The 14365-nt window shown below is 61.8% G+C and overlaps 1 protein-coding gene across 1 annotated transcript in view; it reads left to right on the top strand.

The window, feature by feature from the left end:
- BTBD16 (BTB domain containing 16) overlaps positions 1 to 264 on the top strand; it is a 34146-nt gene extending 33882 nt beyond the window's left edge. Inside the window, exon 17 of the mRNA XM_055119138.1 lies at positions 164 to 264. Within this exon, the coding sequence (XP_054975113.1) occupies positions 164 to 232 (69 nt within the window). The 3' untranslated portion in view covers positions 233 to 264. The remainder of the gene's footprint in view (positions 1 to 163) is intronic.
- Positions 265 to 14365: the final 14101 nt, after the last annotated feature.

The following is a 14365-nucleotide window of genomic DNA, read 5'->3' as shown; positions in this document are numbered from 1 at the left end:
GTGGTCCCCAAGCCCAAAGAATCTCCTTTCAATATTTAATCAAAAAGCCAGCGGTGAGGAGGCCCAGGGCCTGTGGGGGGTCCACCCCCCCCCCCGCTTCTCGACGGTGACAGCAACGACGGTGAGAAATCTCTCCTTTGCTTCGTCTCGCCTCCTCTTCTAGATCCTGAGGGTCCAGACGGTGGGCTTCCCCATCTACGCCAGCTTCTCTCTCATCTTCCCGCTCTCCTGAGTTTCCAGAAGATTCTATGGGGTGTCGGTGCCCCGCCCCCGACACCAGCCTGCATAAGAGACAATAAAATGCCATCACATGCGTCACCAGGAAAATTTCAGCCACTGTTTCGGGGTCTCGCGGCGGCAGCTGCCCCGACGCCATCTTGGGGGCCCGGGGGCCCAGAGTGTGGCCCCAGGCAGCTGCTCCCCAGCTTCTCCCGGAGCCCACAGGGGCAGGGGCGAGCCCACCCGCCTCTTCCGTGGCCCCCACGGCCTTCGGAGACAGTCACCTCCCAAGGGCCTGTCTTTATTTTCCAGTGCGGGGCGCCCCTCCCCAATGGCAAGCAGTGCTCAGGAGACCCAGGGGTCCCCCCGGCAGTTCAGGGTGAGCCAGACCAGCACCTCAGTGCAGGGGGAAGCACAGGGTTGGGGTTGGGGTCCCCCACGTCGCCCCATCAATGCCTGGGGGCTCCGGGCAGGACTGCACCGGTGGTCAAGCCTAGGTCAGCCATATGCAGGGCAAGTGTCTTACCCTCCGCACGAGTTCGAATCCATGTTGTTTGTGGGACTCGGCCTCGCCCAGCAGGGAGAGGCCTGATCCCAGCCACAAGCTCCTAGCAGGGTAGAGTCACCGCACCGTGCCGCCGCCTTCTCACCGTCCCCATTACCCGGCCCTGCGGTAGAGAGAGGGGCATCCTGGCGAACACTGCACACTCCCCCGGGGGAGAATGTCCTTCCTGCTGGTGCCGTCACCACAGTGCTCCCACGAGTGCAAACTGTTACACCTGGGCCCTGAGGACTAGCGCAGGGCTGGAACATCTGCCTCGCAAGCCGACGGTCAGGAGTTCAAATCCTGGGGTCTCACATGAGCCTCACTCCCCCTGGGAGCACAGCTCTGCGCAGTCCCCGACGGTCTTCTTTCCCGCCTCCACGCAGCCAGGAGTGTGTAAACACCACAGACTGGAGCGAGAGTCCGACACAGCACCGCGAGGAAGACGGGCACGCTGCTCGGCTGTGGGAGGGTTTCCTTTCAAAACCCAATTTCCTTAAGAGACAGAACGGGAGGGGCCGGAGCGATAGCACAGCGGGGAGGGCGTTTGCCTTGCACACGGCCGACCCAGGTTCGATCCCCGGCATCCCATAGGGTCCCCCAAGCACCGCCAGGAGTAACTCCTGAGCATCGCCAGATGTGAGTGATTCCTGAGTGCAAAGCCAGGAGTAACCCCTGAGCATCGCCAGGTGTGACCCAAAAAGCAAAAAAGAAAGAAAGAAAGAAAGAAAGAAAGAAAGAAAGAAAGAAAGAAAGAAAGAAAGAAAGAAAGAAAGAAAAAAGAAAGAAAGAAAAAAGAAAGAAAGAAAGAAAGAAAGAAAAAAGAAAGAAAGAAAGAAAGAAAGAAAGAAAGAAAGAAAGAAAGAAAGAAAGAAAGAAAGAAAGAAAGAAAGAAAGAAAGAAAGAAAGAAAGAAAGAAAGAAAACAGGAAAGAAGACGGTTTCTGGCACCCGTCATGTCCACTTCTCCCCACCAGGGGGCAGCAGTTGCACCCGAACAGGAGCCAGAGCCCGTCCCTCCTTGGAGTGTGGCTGGGCGTGAGCTGCCCGTGTCCTGCAGGAGGCGCTGGTCACTTGACCACTTGACCGCCCACAGCACAAGCCCTCTGGGCTCACGCCCGGGCTGCACCCAGGGCTCGCTCTCTCCGGATGGAAAGTTCTGGATTTGATCTTACACATGAGAACGTCTTGGCCACAAGTTGAAAACTCAGGGCGACGGCCAAGATGCTGGTTAGCCCCCGGAGCACCTGCTGTGCCCCCCCTCCCCGGGCTTCTCCCACCAGCCCTGGCCCCAGCGCCCCCCCCCTCCGCCCCCTCCAGTCAAGAGAGGGTCCACGCTTCATCCCGCAAGGCAGCGCTCTCGGGGCCAGGAGTCGGGCCGAGTTCGAGTTTACCTTCTCACTCTGCCCCTTACCATCTGTGTGTCCTTAGGCAAGTCACCAAACTTGCTTCTGGATCTTATCTGAAACTGGCCCTGAGGCCTGTGGTGACCATTAAGTCAGTTAACATATGAGTTACGAGAGACCTCACAAGTAGGAGGTCCTTAATGCTTGGAACCACATGTTTCTTTCTTTCTTTTTTTTTTTTTTTTTTTTGCTTGCTTGGGTCACACCCAGTGGGTCACACTCCAGACTCACGCCTGGCCCTGACTCACGCCTGGTGGGCTCAGAGGAGCAGAGGTGGTGCCCAGGTCAGCCGTGTGCAAGGCAAGCGCCCTCCCCACTGAACTATCCCCCCAGTCCTATAATCAGGGCCGGGGAAGGGGCTGGCCAGAGGTCTTTCTGACTCCACTTAGAAGCATTCTGGAGGAACAGTGTCCCACAGGTGATGCTGACCGTGACGGCAGTCGGGGTGGGTCAGGGAGCAGAGGGGAGGGGGCGCCGCCAGCCCACCTGTGCTCCACGGCAAAGCCCCCGTGAATGTGGGCCCGGGGCTGCACTTGGCCAGATAGAAATGTGGAGTCCAGATCACCAGGGGTCTCGCTGACCCCCGGACCTGTGGGGTGACCCTGAGGGCCGCAGGGGCCTCCCAGAGAACCAAAGAACCCAGTCGCCTGCAGCAGCGAAGGCTGGGAATGCGAGTGGACCCCCAGGACGCTCCCCTGGAATGCAGCCTCAGAGACCCCTGAGACGGTCACTGCACAGGGGTTTCTCCAGCTGCCCCCGAATCACAAGCAAAAGTTCTTTATTATTGTAAGCCACTAAGTGTGGTATGGGCCAAGCTCAGCCACAGGTACCGAGACACGAACCTGTTGGATTCAGGCCCATCTGCTTTCTACAACTAATAGAAACAAATTCCAGGAGCCAGAGTGGTAGGGCAGTGGGTAGGCGCTTGCCTGGCATGTGGCTGACCTGGGTTTGATCCCCTACGAACCAAAACAGAAGGGCTGGAGTAATAGTACAGTGGGTACAGCATTTGCCTTGCACGCGGCCGACTCGGGTTCGATTCCCAGCACTGCATATGGTCCCCCGAGCACCGCCAGGGGTAATTCCTGAGTGCAGAGCCAGGAGTAACCCCTGTGCATGGCTAGGTGTGACCCAAAAAGAAAAGGAAGGAAGGAAGGAAGGAAGGAAGGAAGGAAGGAAGGAAGGAAGGAAGGAAGGAAGGAAGGAAGGAAGGAAGGAAGGAAGGAAAGAAGGAAGGAAGGAAGGAAGGAAGGAAGAAAAAAGAAAGAGAAAGAAAGAAAGAGAGAGAGAAAGAAAAAAAACAAAACAGAATCAAAACCAGCCTGAGCCCACCACTCCGAGCTTTCTCCCTGACTACTCCCCAGCAAATTATTTTTAAAAGCACATGTGAGGGCTGAGATGTGCTTATTTGATTGTTTTGGGTTTTTGTTTTTGTTTTTGTTTTTTGTTTGTTTGTTTTTTGCTTTTTGCTTTTTGGGTCACATCCCGCAATGCACAGGGGTCACTCCTGGCTCTGCACTCAGGAATTATCCCTGGCGGTGCTCGGGGGACCATATGGGATGCTGGGATTCGAACCTGGGTCAGCCGCATGTAAGGCAAACGTCCTACCTGCTGTGCTATGGCTCCAGCCCCCGAGATGTGCTTATTGAACACAGATGGTCCAAAGTCCCGTTTGCCCGTGTCACGCATCCTGTCTGGTCAGTGGGTGTCGCTGTGTGCTCTGAGCCGGGGGCTGCTCTCCAGCCCTACCTGCCCAGAGAGCCCGCCGGGCCCTTCCCGAGGGGGTGGGATTTCTAATCAAGGCCGTAGCCCCTGGGTTCCACCCCCCAGGTCCTCCTGCTTCTGGGCCACCAGAAGCAACTTTCCCGCCCACTTTCCCTCTGAATAATGGGGCCTGGGGTCTCCCAGGATTCCCTTCGGGAGGAACGAATCCCAGGAGGACCCCTGAGCCCCAGCAGGAAGCTGGCGGTCGGGGACGGGGCGGGGCTGCAGCAGGAGGCTTGGGGGCTTGTCCGCCTCCCACCCGCCCCTCAAAGGCCGGGTACACCGGACCCCAGCGACATCTCTGAGCAGGGCCAGCTCTGGGGACCCCTGCGCTCCAGGCCGTTGTGACTGGGCGCCCCCCCCACATACACCGTTTGTTGGACCCTCCCTCCTGAGTCTCCGCTTCCTGCCTGTGGGATCCAGGCCAAGGGTCCCTGCTGGGAGAGACCCTCCATGCAGGCCGGGCCTGTCGTGGGAGAGGCGGGGACCGGCCAGCCACGGTGCTGACCCCACTTCGACCTCGTGGCTCGTGCTCCCCGAATGCGGGTCACTCCGTGGACTAGAACAGGCCTGGGCGTGGCCAGCAGCAGGAAGTGCTCACTCGGGAGTGCTCAGGAGGGCCGGAGGGGAAAGACCCCAGGGAGGAGCCACGTCCTCTGCCCCCGCCTCCCCCGCACAAGCCCCCTGCGCACGCCGTAGACTGGCCTGAGACGTCCCGACTGTGTGACCTTCGCCAAACCACTCAGCCTCTCTGGGCTTCCCAGAGAAGCCCCAGAGATGCAGGTGGTGGGGGGCAGGGCGGGTCTCGCGCCCGACCCCCGGAGCACGGACATGCTCCCAGACGCCCTTGGCTTGGGCCTGCAGCCCCCTGCAGAAGCCAAATCAGCAGCCCCGCCCTGGAATCGACGACCCCCCCCCCCTTAGGCAGACAGAGAAAGCGCCCCTCCCCCCGACTGCCGCTGCCCCGGAGCCCGGCTGGGTGTGTCCAGAGCCCCCCCATCCCCCCCGTGTCTCTTACAGGGACGCTGTGGGAGGGGGAGCAACTGTCCTGGGGGACAGGGAGCCCGGGGCTGTCCAGGGGGGCCGGCAGGTAGAGGCCACTGATGCCGGGGGCCGAGGGCCGGGGCTGCAGACCCCGGAGCTCCCGGGCTCCGGCCCACGAGAGGGCAAGTGTGCGCGGGCGGCTTTGGGGGCCACACCGGGCTGGCCCGCACCGAAGCTGGCACGAGCGGGCTCGGGAGAGGGACTCGAGTCCCTGCCCGAGGAAGGGGCTGCAGCCCGGCCCGGGGAGCCGGAGCCGGGGGCTGGGGCGGGAGCCGTGGGCCCCAGCACGGGGTCCCTGCAGGGGCTGGCGGGAGGCGGGGAAGCCGTGGGTGCCGCCGTCCAGTCCCGCGGGGCCACCGGACGCGCCCGGGCAGGGGGGAGGCTCGGAGGCGCCCGCTATGGGTGAGGCGCTCTGGCCCTGTCTCCCGGCCGCACCACGTGGCTGCCCTCCCCTGGACACCGCCTGGCACGGCCCCGCACGGCTGGCTGACCCCCGCCTCGCCTGGCGCCCTGCCCGGTGGCCTGGGGGAACTCCGCCCTCTGGACCTTGCCAGCGGCTTGAGCTCCCAGCCCAGCCCACGCGGTGGGCCCCGGAACACCAACAGAAGTAAGGCAGAGAGCCCCGGGGCAGGCTGACCCGCAGTGGGCACCCCACGGCCGCTCTCCCCCCCTGTCTGGACTCGGTGGAGCGACGGGGCCACGGCACTGTGGCTGCCCTGCAGTGGGCACCCCAGAGTCCATTCCCCAGACATGCCCAGGGGCTCTCGGGCCTGCACCGGGCATCCCACGGTCCACCCCTGGATACACCCGGAGACTCCCAGGCCTGCAGTGGGCACCCCACGGCCCACCCCTGGATACACCCGGAGACTCCCGGGCACCCCATAGCCCACGCCCTGGGCACGCCCGGGGACTCTCCAGCCCCTGCACGCACGGCTGACACATCGCCGTACAGACGGGGCTGGGGTCCCTGGAGCACCCGCTGGCCTGGTTCACAGCCCTCCCCGCCGTGTCCACACACACACGTCACCACACCTGGCCTGGGGTCGCCTGGTTTGCTCATGGCGACTCACCATGACCCTCGGGGACATCCTCCTCTGCCACCTGAAGCGGTTGCTGGACAGCCAGCTCAGCAGGTGGCCGGGCAAGTGGCCGGACGTCACGGTCCCAGGTGTCTCAGGGTTTGGGAGCAGGGCAGGGAGCACCCACGTTCGGGATTCACTCTCTGCTCCCCTCGGACCCTGGGCCTCTGCCACGAGCCCAGCGCACTCAGCCAGCCCCCGGCCCGGCCGCGGCTCATCTCGGGTCCCCGTCAGTGCCGACTTCCCCGGGGCAGCTGCTCACCCTCCGTCCCTGCGGGGAGAGGCCTGGTCAGGTGGCCACCGGATGACTGGGACCCCCACTCTGCCCCAAACAGGACACGGGGAAGAGCTGGCAAAGGGTCGGGCACCCAGGGGGACTCCATGGCAGGCAAACCATGCACAGCACCTTCAGCGCAAACAGGTCCCCCGGCATCCCTGAAATTCAGACTTTGGGGGAGGCCCGTGTTTTCTCCAGCACCCTGTCTGGGTCCGAGAAAGGCTGTCTCAGCGCCTCCTCTGGGCCACCGAGCTGCAGAGAGACCCCTCCCCCCACCCCGGGCCTCCTCGTCAGCCTGGCTTCTCAAGGCCGTCTTGGAAACCAGTGCAGGGGGGACATGGTGTGACCAGCGCCGTTTGCTGCCACTGGCCGGCAGAAAGTCGCCTTCCTTCCTCCTCCCCCGGAGAAGCCGAGCACAGGGGCCCCATGTGGCGTCTGCGGGCTGTGCGACCGGCCAGGCCACGCCATCTTCTGTCCACACCGCCCGCCTAGATTCCAGAGCTGACAACATCTGGGCTCGGCAGGTCCCACGAGAGTCCAGGCAGAGCGAGCCCCGCTGGGGGATGACTCGAAAGACCCTCCAGGGGGATGACTCGAAAGCAGGTTTACAAGAAACACCCGGGCCTCCGGCTCTGCCTTCCCAGGCCTCCGGGACCCCTAGCCGGGCCAGGAGAGACTCCGAGGCAAGTAGGTGCCGGCTTTGCACACAGTCAACCTGGGCTTGATCCCTGGCACCATATGTGGTCTCCCAAGCACAACGGGAGTGCTCCCTGAGCACCACCGGGTGTGGCCAGAAGAAAAAAGACCCATGGTGTCTTCCTTCCCGCCGGGGGCTCAGACTGTCCACCCTGAGGAGCAGCAGCTGCCGGACGCCGTGCCTGGCCCTGGGCTCACTCTGGCCCTTCTCCCAGTCCCGGGCCCCGGAATCGACTCTCCCCACGGAAAGCGCCTCGTTTTCAGGTTCTGCACGTGTGTTTCTGTACGTCGGGGTTTTATTTGTGCAGGGTCTTTGCTGAACCCCCTCAGCCTCTCTCTGCCACTCCTCTGTCATGTCACCTTCCTCCTGGGGCCGGAGCGATAAGTAGAGCAGCAGGTAGGGCGGTAGCCTTGCACGCGCTGGCCCGGGTTCAATCCCCGGCACCCCACTAGAGCAAGCCCTGAGCACCGCCAGGTGTGGCCCCCAAACCAAACCAACCTGCTTCCTCCTGCGCTAGTGCTGGGGCTGGAGAACCCCAGGAAGCTGCTGAGAGTCTGTGAAGCACCTTCGCGTGGGAACGACCTGACAGGGTCAGCGGAAAGTTCTGGAAGAGGTGATACAGTTCTCCTGCCGCACCGTGGCTTTCTCTTCTCTGAGGCCCGGAGAGGCCGAGCACAGCCGAGGGGTTGGGGGGGCTTGCCTTGCCCCTCGCCTTGGCCCCATCCTGCTGGCGTCTCTGCACCTCTCCCTCCTGCTATCCCGTCCACTCCACGCGCCCAGCGGCCTCCTGGGCTCCCTGTCCCAGGGACAGACACAGGAGGGACTTAGCGTCACTCACGTGTTCCTCTGAACCCGTTTCTCAGAAGGGGACCTCTGGGGTCCTGTTGTGCAGGTGTGTGGTTTCACGGTGGGAGGACGGCGAGGGGGGCCGGGGGTCCCCCTGCTGGAGCGAGGCCCCTTCTGCACCCGGGTCCAGCCTGAGAAATTCCACGTGGGTCTTGGGGGTGACAGGACGTGGAGCGGCCTGATGGAGCTTCCCGAAAACACAACGGGGAAACGCGTGACCGGGAAAACACAGGCGGCCCCCACCTGCTCAGGCCGAGGCGGTTTCTGCGCGTGCCGGCCTGTGCCAGTGGACGCCGGGCACCGCGGCAGCCCCCGGCACGCCGAGACCATGGACTGACTCGAGGACAGACCCGGGCTTGTCTGCTGAGACTCCTGAAGACCGTCTTTATCCTCAGTCTACAGAGCGGCCGCTCGGGACTGAGGGGGATGAAGGGGAAGCCTCGGGGGGCTGAGGCTGAGCTGGGGGGATGGGCCCCCCTGACTGTACAGGAGGCTGATGCCGGAGCGGCGGCCCTGAGGCAGGCCCGGAGCCCACTCGGACGCAGAGGGGACACCCCTCCCAGAGGGCCCAAGAGGGGACACCCCTCCCAGAGAGCCCAAGAGGGGACACCCCTCCCAGAGAGCCCAAGAGGGGACACCCCTCCCAGAGGGCCCAGGCTGCCAGCCTGCAAGGCCGCCCCCCTTCGAGCACTGGTGACCACTCACAGGAGCATTTGGAGTGTGGTTCTGGCTGGGGGGCCACACCCAGCCGTGCCCAGGGCGTCCTCCCGGCTCTGGGCTCAGGGCCCCCTCCTGGCAGTGCCAGGGACCCGCGGAACTGGGGCCGGCCGTGTGCAAGGCAAGCGGCTTCACCCCGGCCCTGTCTCTTTCTGGCCCAGCCGCCCGGGACCTAATCTGACTTTCAGTTTCTCTTTCTACTGCCTCACGCCTTCAGTGAGCCTGTTTTGAAATGGTTTTCGTCAGGGGGCTTGTATCACTTGTATCACTTGCAGTCCCGTTGATTTGCTCGAGCGGGTGCCAATAACATCTCCGTTTGTCCCTGTCGCGAGCTAGTGCAGCCCAATGATACCTGCTCGCTCCAGGAACAGGGAGAGCCTCAAATCGTTCACTCAGAGGTTTGACGAAGAAATCTGACCATCTAGTTGGAGAGCGGCCACGAGGTCTTCTGACGTCCCGTGGAATCCAGTCGGCAACAGCTCTAGTCCAGCGGTCGTCTCTGAATCGCATCACATGACCGGCCCATCTGATTTCTGATGCCTTGGCAAACGAGACAGGGGGCTAGGAAAGTTAATCGACGAGAACTCTGGGTAAGGTGGCCCCATCATAGCTCAGCCATGGCGTACACGTAGGGACAGGTAGTGAAGTGAAAAAAAAAAAATCTCATCCTTATTATTGATTGGGGGGAGACTCCCAAGAAGTGCTCCAGGCTTCAGTGTTCCTGGTTCAGTGCTCAGACCCAGCAGAGGCTGTGGGGTTGGGGCCAATGCCGTGGCTGTAACCGGACCCGGGACCTTCCATAGGCAACGCTCTGCTCTCTGCCGCTAAACCACACCCCTGGCCTTTCCCGGTCACCTTTTTGGGTTTTGTTTCTGGGCCACATGTGGCTGTGCTCAGGGCTTACTCCTGGCTTTGCGCTCAGGGGTCCCTCCTGGCAGAGCTTGGGGGACCATACGGGGCCCCAGAAATTGAACCCAGGTTGGCTGCATGCAAGACAAGCGCCACGTCCACTGCACTATCTCTCTGGCCCCTTTTTTTGTTTTGTTTTGTTATTTTGATGGTAATTTTGGAGCCATACCCAGCTATGCCGTATTCCTGGCTCTGTGCCTCCTGGCAGGGTTCGGGGGATTATGTAACGTGCCAGGTGGGGGTGGGGGTTCAAACCCAGGTTGGCCACGTGCCAAGCAAGAGCACAGTCCGCTGTCTAGTCTCTCCAGCCCCCATCCTCGTCTTTTTTGGGGGGGTCGGGCATACCTGGCGATGCTCAGGGCTTGCTTCTGTCTACGTGCTCAGGAATTACTCCCGGCGATGCTCAGGGAACCATGTGGGATGAGGGGGATTAAACCCCGGGTGGTCTGCACGCGAGGCAAGCGCCCCCGCCCCCGCCACTGTGCTGTGGCTCCAACCCCCTCCCCCTGTCATTTTCAAGGTCATGAAAATTGAACAAAGATATTGATGAAATAGTGCATATTAGTGGATATAAACATTCATTCCAGTCTTGCCACTGACTTATTTTGGAGCTAATATTTTGGGCCTTTATGTCTCTGTCTCTGTCGCCGTCTCTCTGTCTCTTGTCTCTCTCTCTCCTGATTTGAGTCGTTTGCAGGGGCTCTGGGGCCGGGGGCTGTGCTTCCGGTGCCAAAGGTTCCAGGCTCCCCGGGATCAGCCTGCGGGGCGGCTCTGCGGGCTCACCCCGCCCTCCTCCCGGGCCACACCGTCAGCTGATGCCCCCCCGCCCCCACCCCACCTGCACCTAATCCCCGAGCCAGCCCAGCCCGCAGCGGGACTTACTCACTGTGATTCACCGCTGCTCCCGCCCCACCCAGGTGGCTTTGGAGTGAGAGGGGCCGGAGGTTCGGGGTTTGTCGCTGTGCTCAGACGGGGGGCCGGTCAGGGTGTGCCTCTGAGTGTGCCGGGGGCTCTGGGGGCAGGGGAGACGGCACGGGCATGGGAGCACACGCAGGACGTGCTGGGTCCACGGAAGCACAGCTCTGCCCTTGCAGGAGCACATTTGTCCCGAAGAAACAGGGGAGTCGGAGGCAGAGGGGAGTGAGGCAGGCCGTGTCGGAGGAGGAGGCAGCCTCAGAGAAGCTTGGCAGCCCAGCCCGGCGCTGTGCCCGCCTCTCCCTCTCTGTGCCACAGCTCTTGGGAAGCACGGGGTGGCTGAGAGGCACAGCAGGAGGGCCCGGGTTCAAGCCGAGTCAGGCCCAAACACAGTCTGGTGGGGTTAAGCGACTCTCGCTGGGGACGGAGCCGCAGGACAGCGGGGAGGGCGTTTGCCTCGTATGCAGCCGAGCTGGGTTCGATCCCCGGCACCCCACATGGTCCCTCGACCTGCCAGGAGTGACCCCCGAGTGCAGAGCCAGGAGTGAGGCCTGAGTTCCATCGGGTGTGGCCCCCAAACAGACACAAAATACTCTTGCTGGACTGGAGAGAGCGCACAGGGGCCCGCACCCCCTGACGTCCTGCAGAGCCCGGCTCCAACCCCCGGCACCACCTGGAGCAACCCCTGAGCACCAAGGCAGGAGTAGCCCTTACACCACCGGGTGTGATCCCCAAACAACAGAAACCAGAAAGTTGCTACTGTCACTCAGGCCTTCAGCTTTCAGCCCTTCGTGGCTAAAGGCTGTTTGTTCCGGCTGTTCACCGCAGACCCAGGCCTCCCCCTAGATTCCTGTGTGACCTCCGTGAGCCCACAGCCTTGGCAGATGGGCCCCGAGTGTGTGTATGGGTGTGTGAGTGTGTATGTGTGTGTGTATGGGTGTGTATGTGTGTGTATGGGTGTGTGTGTGAGTGTGTATGTATGTATGTGTATGTGAATGGGGTGTGTGTACGTGTATGTATGTATATGTGTATATGGGTGTGTGAGTGTGTGTATGTGTGTGTATGTGTGTAAGTGTGTGTGAGTGTGTATGTATGTATGTGTATGTGAATGGGGTGTGTGTGCACGTATGTGAGTATGTGTGTGTGTACGGGTGTGTGAGTGTGTGTGTGTGCAGAAATAAGCCCTGAGCACTACTGGGTGTGACTCCAAACAAACTAACAAACCAAACAACAACAACAAAAGGACTGTGCTCAGTGTCCCAAAAGTGCATAGAATTACATAGGAAAAAATATCGAAAAAATCCCTTTAAAAGGGGGCTGGAGCGATAGCACAGCGGGTAGGGCGTTTGCCTTGCACTCGGCCGACCCGGGTTCAAATCCCAGCATCCCATATGGTCCCCTGAGCACAGCCAGGGGTAATTCCTGAGTGCAGAGCCAGGAGTAACCCCTGTGCATCGCCGGGTGTGACCCAAAAAGAAAAAAAAAAAAATCCCTTTAAAAATATTGGGAGGCTGGGGCTGGAGCGATAGCCCAGTGGGGAGGGCGTTTGCCTTGCACGCGGCCGACCCGGGTTCGAATCCCAGCATCCCATATGGTCCCCTGAGCACCGCCAGGGGTAATTCCAGAGTGAAGAGCCAGGAGTAACCCCTGTGCATCGCCGGGTGTGACCCAAAAACCAAAAATAATAATAATAATAATAAATTAAAAAAATAAATAAAAATATTGGGAGGCTCGCAGCCACTCCCGGCTGCACTCGGGGCTGCCTCCCGGCTCTGTGCTCCGGGGTCACTGCCGGCAGGGCTCGGGGACAGCTGTGTGCTGTTGAGGAATGAGCAGGAATGGCCTCAGGCGAGGCGAGAGCCTTATCACTGTGTCTCGGGGGAAAGTGCTTTCTCTCAGGGGGTGGGACCCGGGGCCAGAGAGCGGGTGCACCGGGGAAGGTGCTCGCCGGGGAAGGTGCTCGCCTTCAGGCACTGGGCCGGGGTTTGATCCCCAGCACCTCCTAGAAGCCCTGGGAGAGCGCCCTGTCCTTCCCTTCCGAGCAGGCCCGCGGGGCTCCGGTCTCCCTGTGGCCGGCCCTGCAGGGAGGGGGCAGAGGGGGACAGGGGAGCCCAGGTCATGTGATCTCTGGGGCCCTTCGGGAGTGGGGCCGGCTGGTGAGGACCAACGTCCACTCACCACAACCAGAGAAACTCGACTGTCCATGCCTCCCCACGGGGCAGCGGGCCTCCTCGGACCTTTATAGCTACATCAGACACACAAGGGGCTTCACGGCACCGTGTTGTCACCCGGAGAAGCCCCCAAGGAGATCGTGTGTCCACAGGGAGGGTCGGAGGAAGCCGAGGAGAGGCCTTCGCCCACCAGCCCGGGAGTGGGGGGGCGGGGGGAGGGTCTGATGATGTCCAGGACCTACTGCCCCGCTGGGGGTGGGGGCAACGGTCAGTTCTTGGTTCTTGTTTCTGAGCCACACTCGGCAGTGCTCGGGGCTTTCTCCCAGGTGCACTCAGGGATGGCTCCTGGCAGGGCTCTGGGGAGGGTGTCGGGTGCCGGGGGTCAGGCTGGGGGTGACGGCAGGCCAGGCCCGCGCCTTCACCCCCACGCGCGCCCTCCAGCCCCACTGAGCTGCTGTCTTAGGGCCTTGGGGGCTTCTCGGCTGCTCCCCGCCAAGCCCCTCCTCCCAGGCTTCCCAGGCTGGGAGTCTGGGGAGCGAGGCTCGGACCCCCGCTGCGGCTGCTGACCCTCTTATCTCCGGACTGAACAGGCGGCTCAGACACACCGGCGGGCGGGCGGGCGGGCGGGCGGAGTCGGCCCTGGAAGGCCAGCGGGGCAGCAGGGCAGGCAGGCGGCACGAGGCCGGTCTGCACCCCTCCATGGACACCCCGGAGAAGTCCGCAGCTGGTGCAGGAGGAACGGGGGTGGGGGGGGCTGGGAGGATCGAGGCGTTGTCAGAACAGGCCGGGCGGGAGGGCGGCACGTGCAGGTACAAGCCCGGCTGCCCCGCGGCGCCCGTAGCCCGCACTTCCGCCGCCGTCTGGAAACCACCAGCTGCCGCTCCCCTTCCCAGCCTGGGTGGGGTCCGAGAAGGCCGGGTGGCGAGCGGGGACTTCCGGCCAGAGTTCAGCAGGAACCGGGGCCCTCACCCCAGCTGCCGCCCCCACCCCCAGGCAATGGCGAGTGTGCGGGGAGCACCCCGGTGCTCCCGGGGAGGATCGTATGGGCTGAGGCCGAGTGGAGAACCAGTGAGGACAGGGAGTGGCCTGCCCTGGTGTCCGCCTGGGCAAAATGCAGACCCTGGGATTCCAGCCCCGAGCCCGTACGATCAAACACAAGTGTAAGCCGGACCCCGAAGCTTATGGGATGATCCCCAAGTGTCCAGAGTTCGATCAAAAATCAGCGATCAGCCCCAGAATCAAGAAGGACCCAACTTGAATTAAAAAAAAAAGGGGGGGCGGGGCGATACCACAGCTGGTAGGGCGTTTGCCTTGCACGCGGCCGACCCGGGTTCGATTCCCGGCATCCCATATGGTCCCCCAAGCACCGCCAGGAGTAATTCCTGAGTGCAAAGCCAGGAGTAACCCTTGAGCATTGCTGGGTGTGACCCAAAAAACAACAAGAAAAAAAAAAGCAAAAAAAAAAAAGACCACCAGGGGCCAGAGAGATAGGACAGTGGGTAGGGCACTTGCCTTACACACAGCTGACCCCGGTTTGATCCCCAGCATCCTATATGGTCCCCCGAGCACCACCAGGAGTAATTCCTGAGTGCAGAGCCAAAAGGAACCCCTTAGCATTGCCGGATGTGACCACAAAACTTAAAAAAAAAAAAAGCCATTAATAGATATCACTGAGGTGACACTGATTTAGAATGATTGATCGCCTGAGGAGTTTAAGGCGACCATCTGACCACGCAACAGCTGCAAACTGGCAGGAAACAAATAAATAAGGACTTGGA

This window comes from Sorex araneus, chromosome 11, assembly GCF_027595985.1.
Source record: "Sorex araneus isolate mSorAra2 chromosome 11, mSorAra2.pri, whole genome shotgun sequence".
NCBI classification, from domain to species: Eukaryota; Metazoa; Chordata; class Mammalia; order Eulipotyphla; family Soricidae; genus Sorex; species Sorex araneus.
The sequence above is the reverse complement of the archived record's forward strand: the minus strand, read 5'-3'. Positions and strand labels throughout refer to the sequence as shown.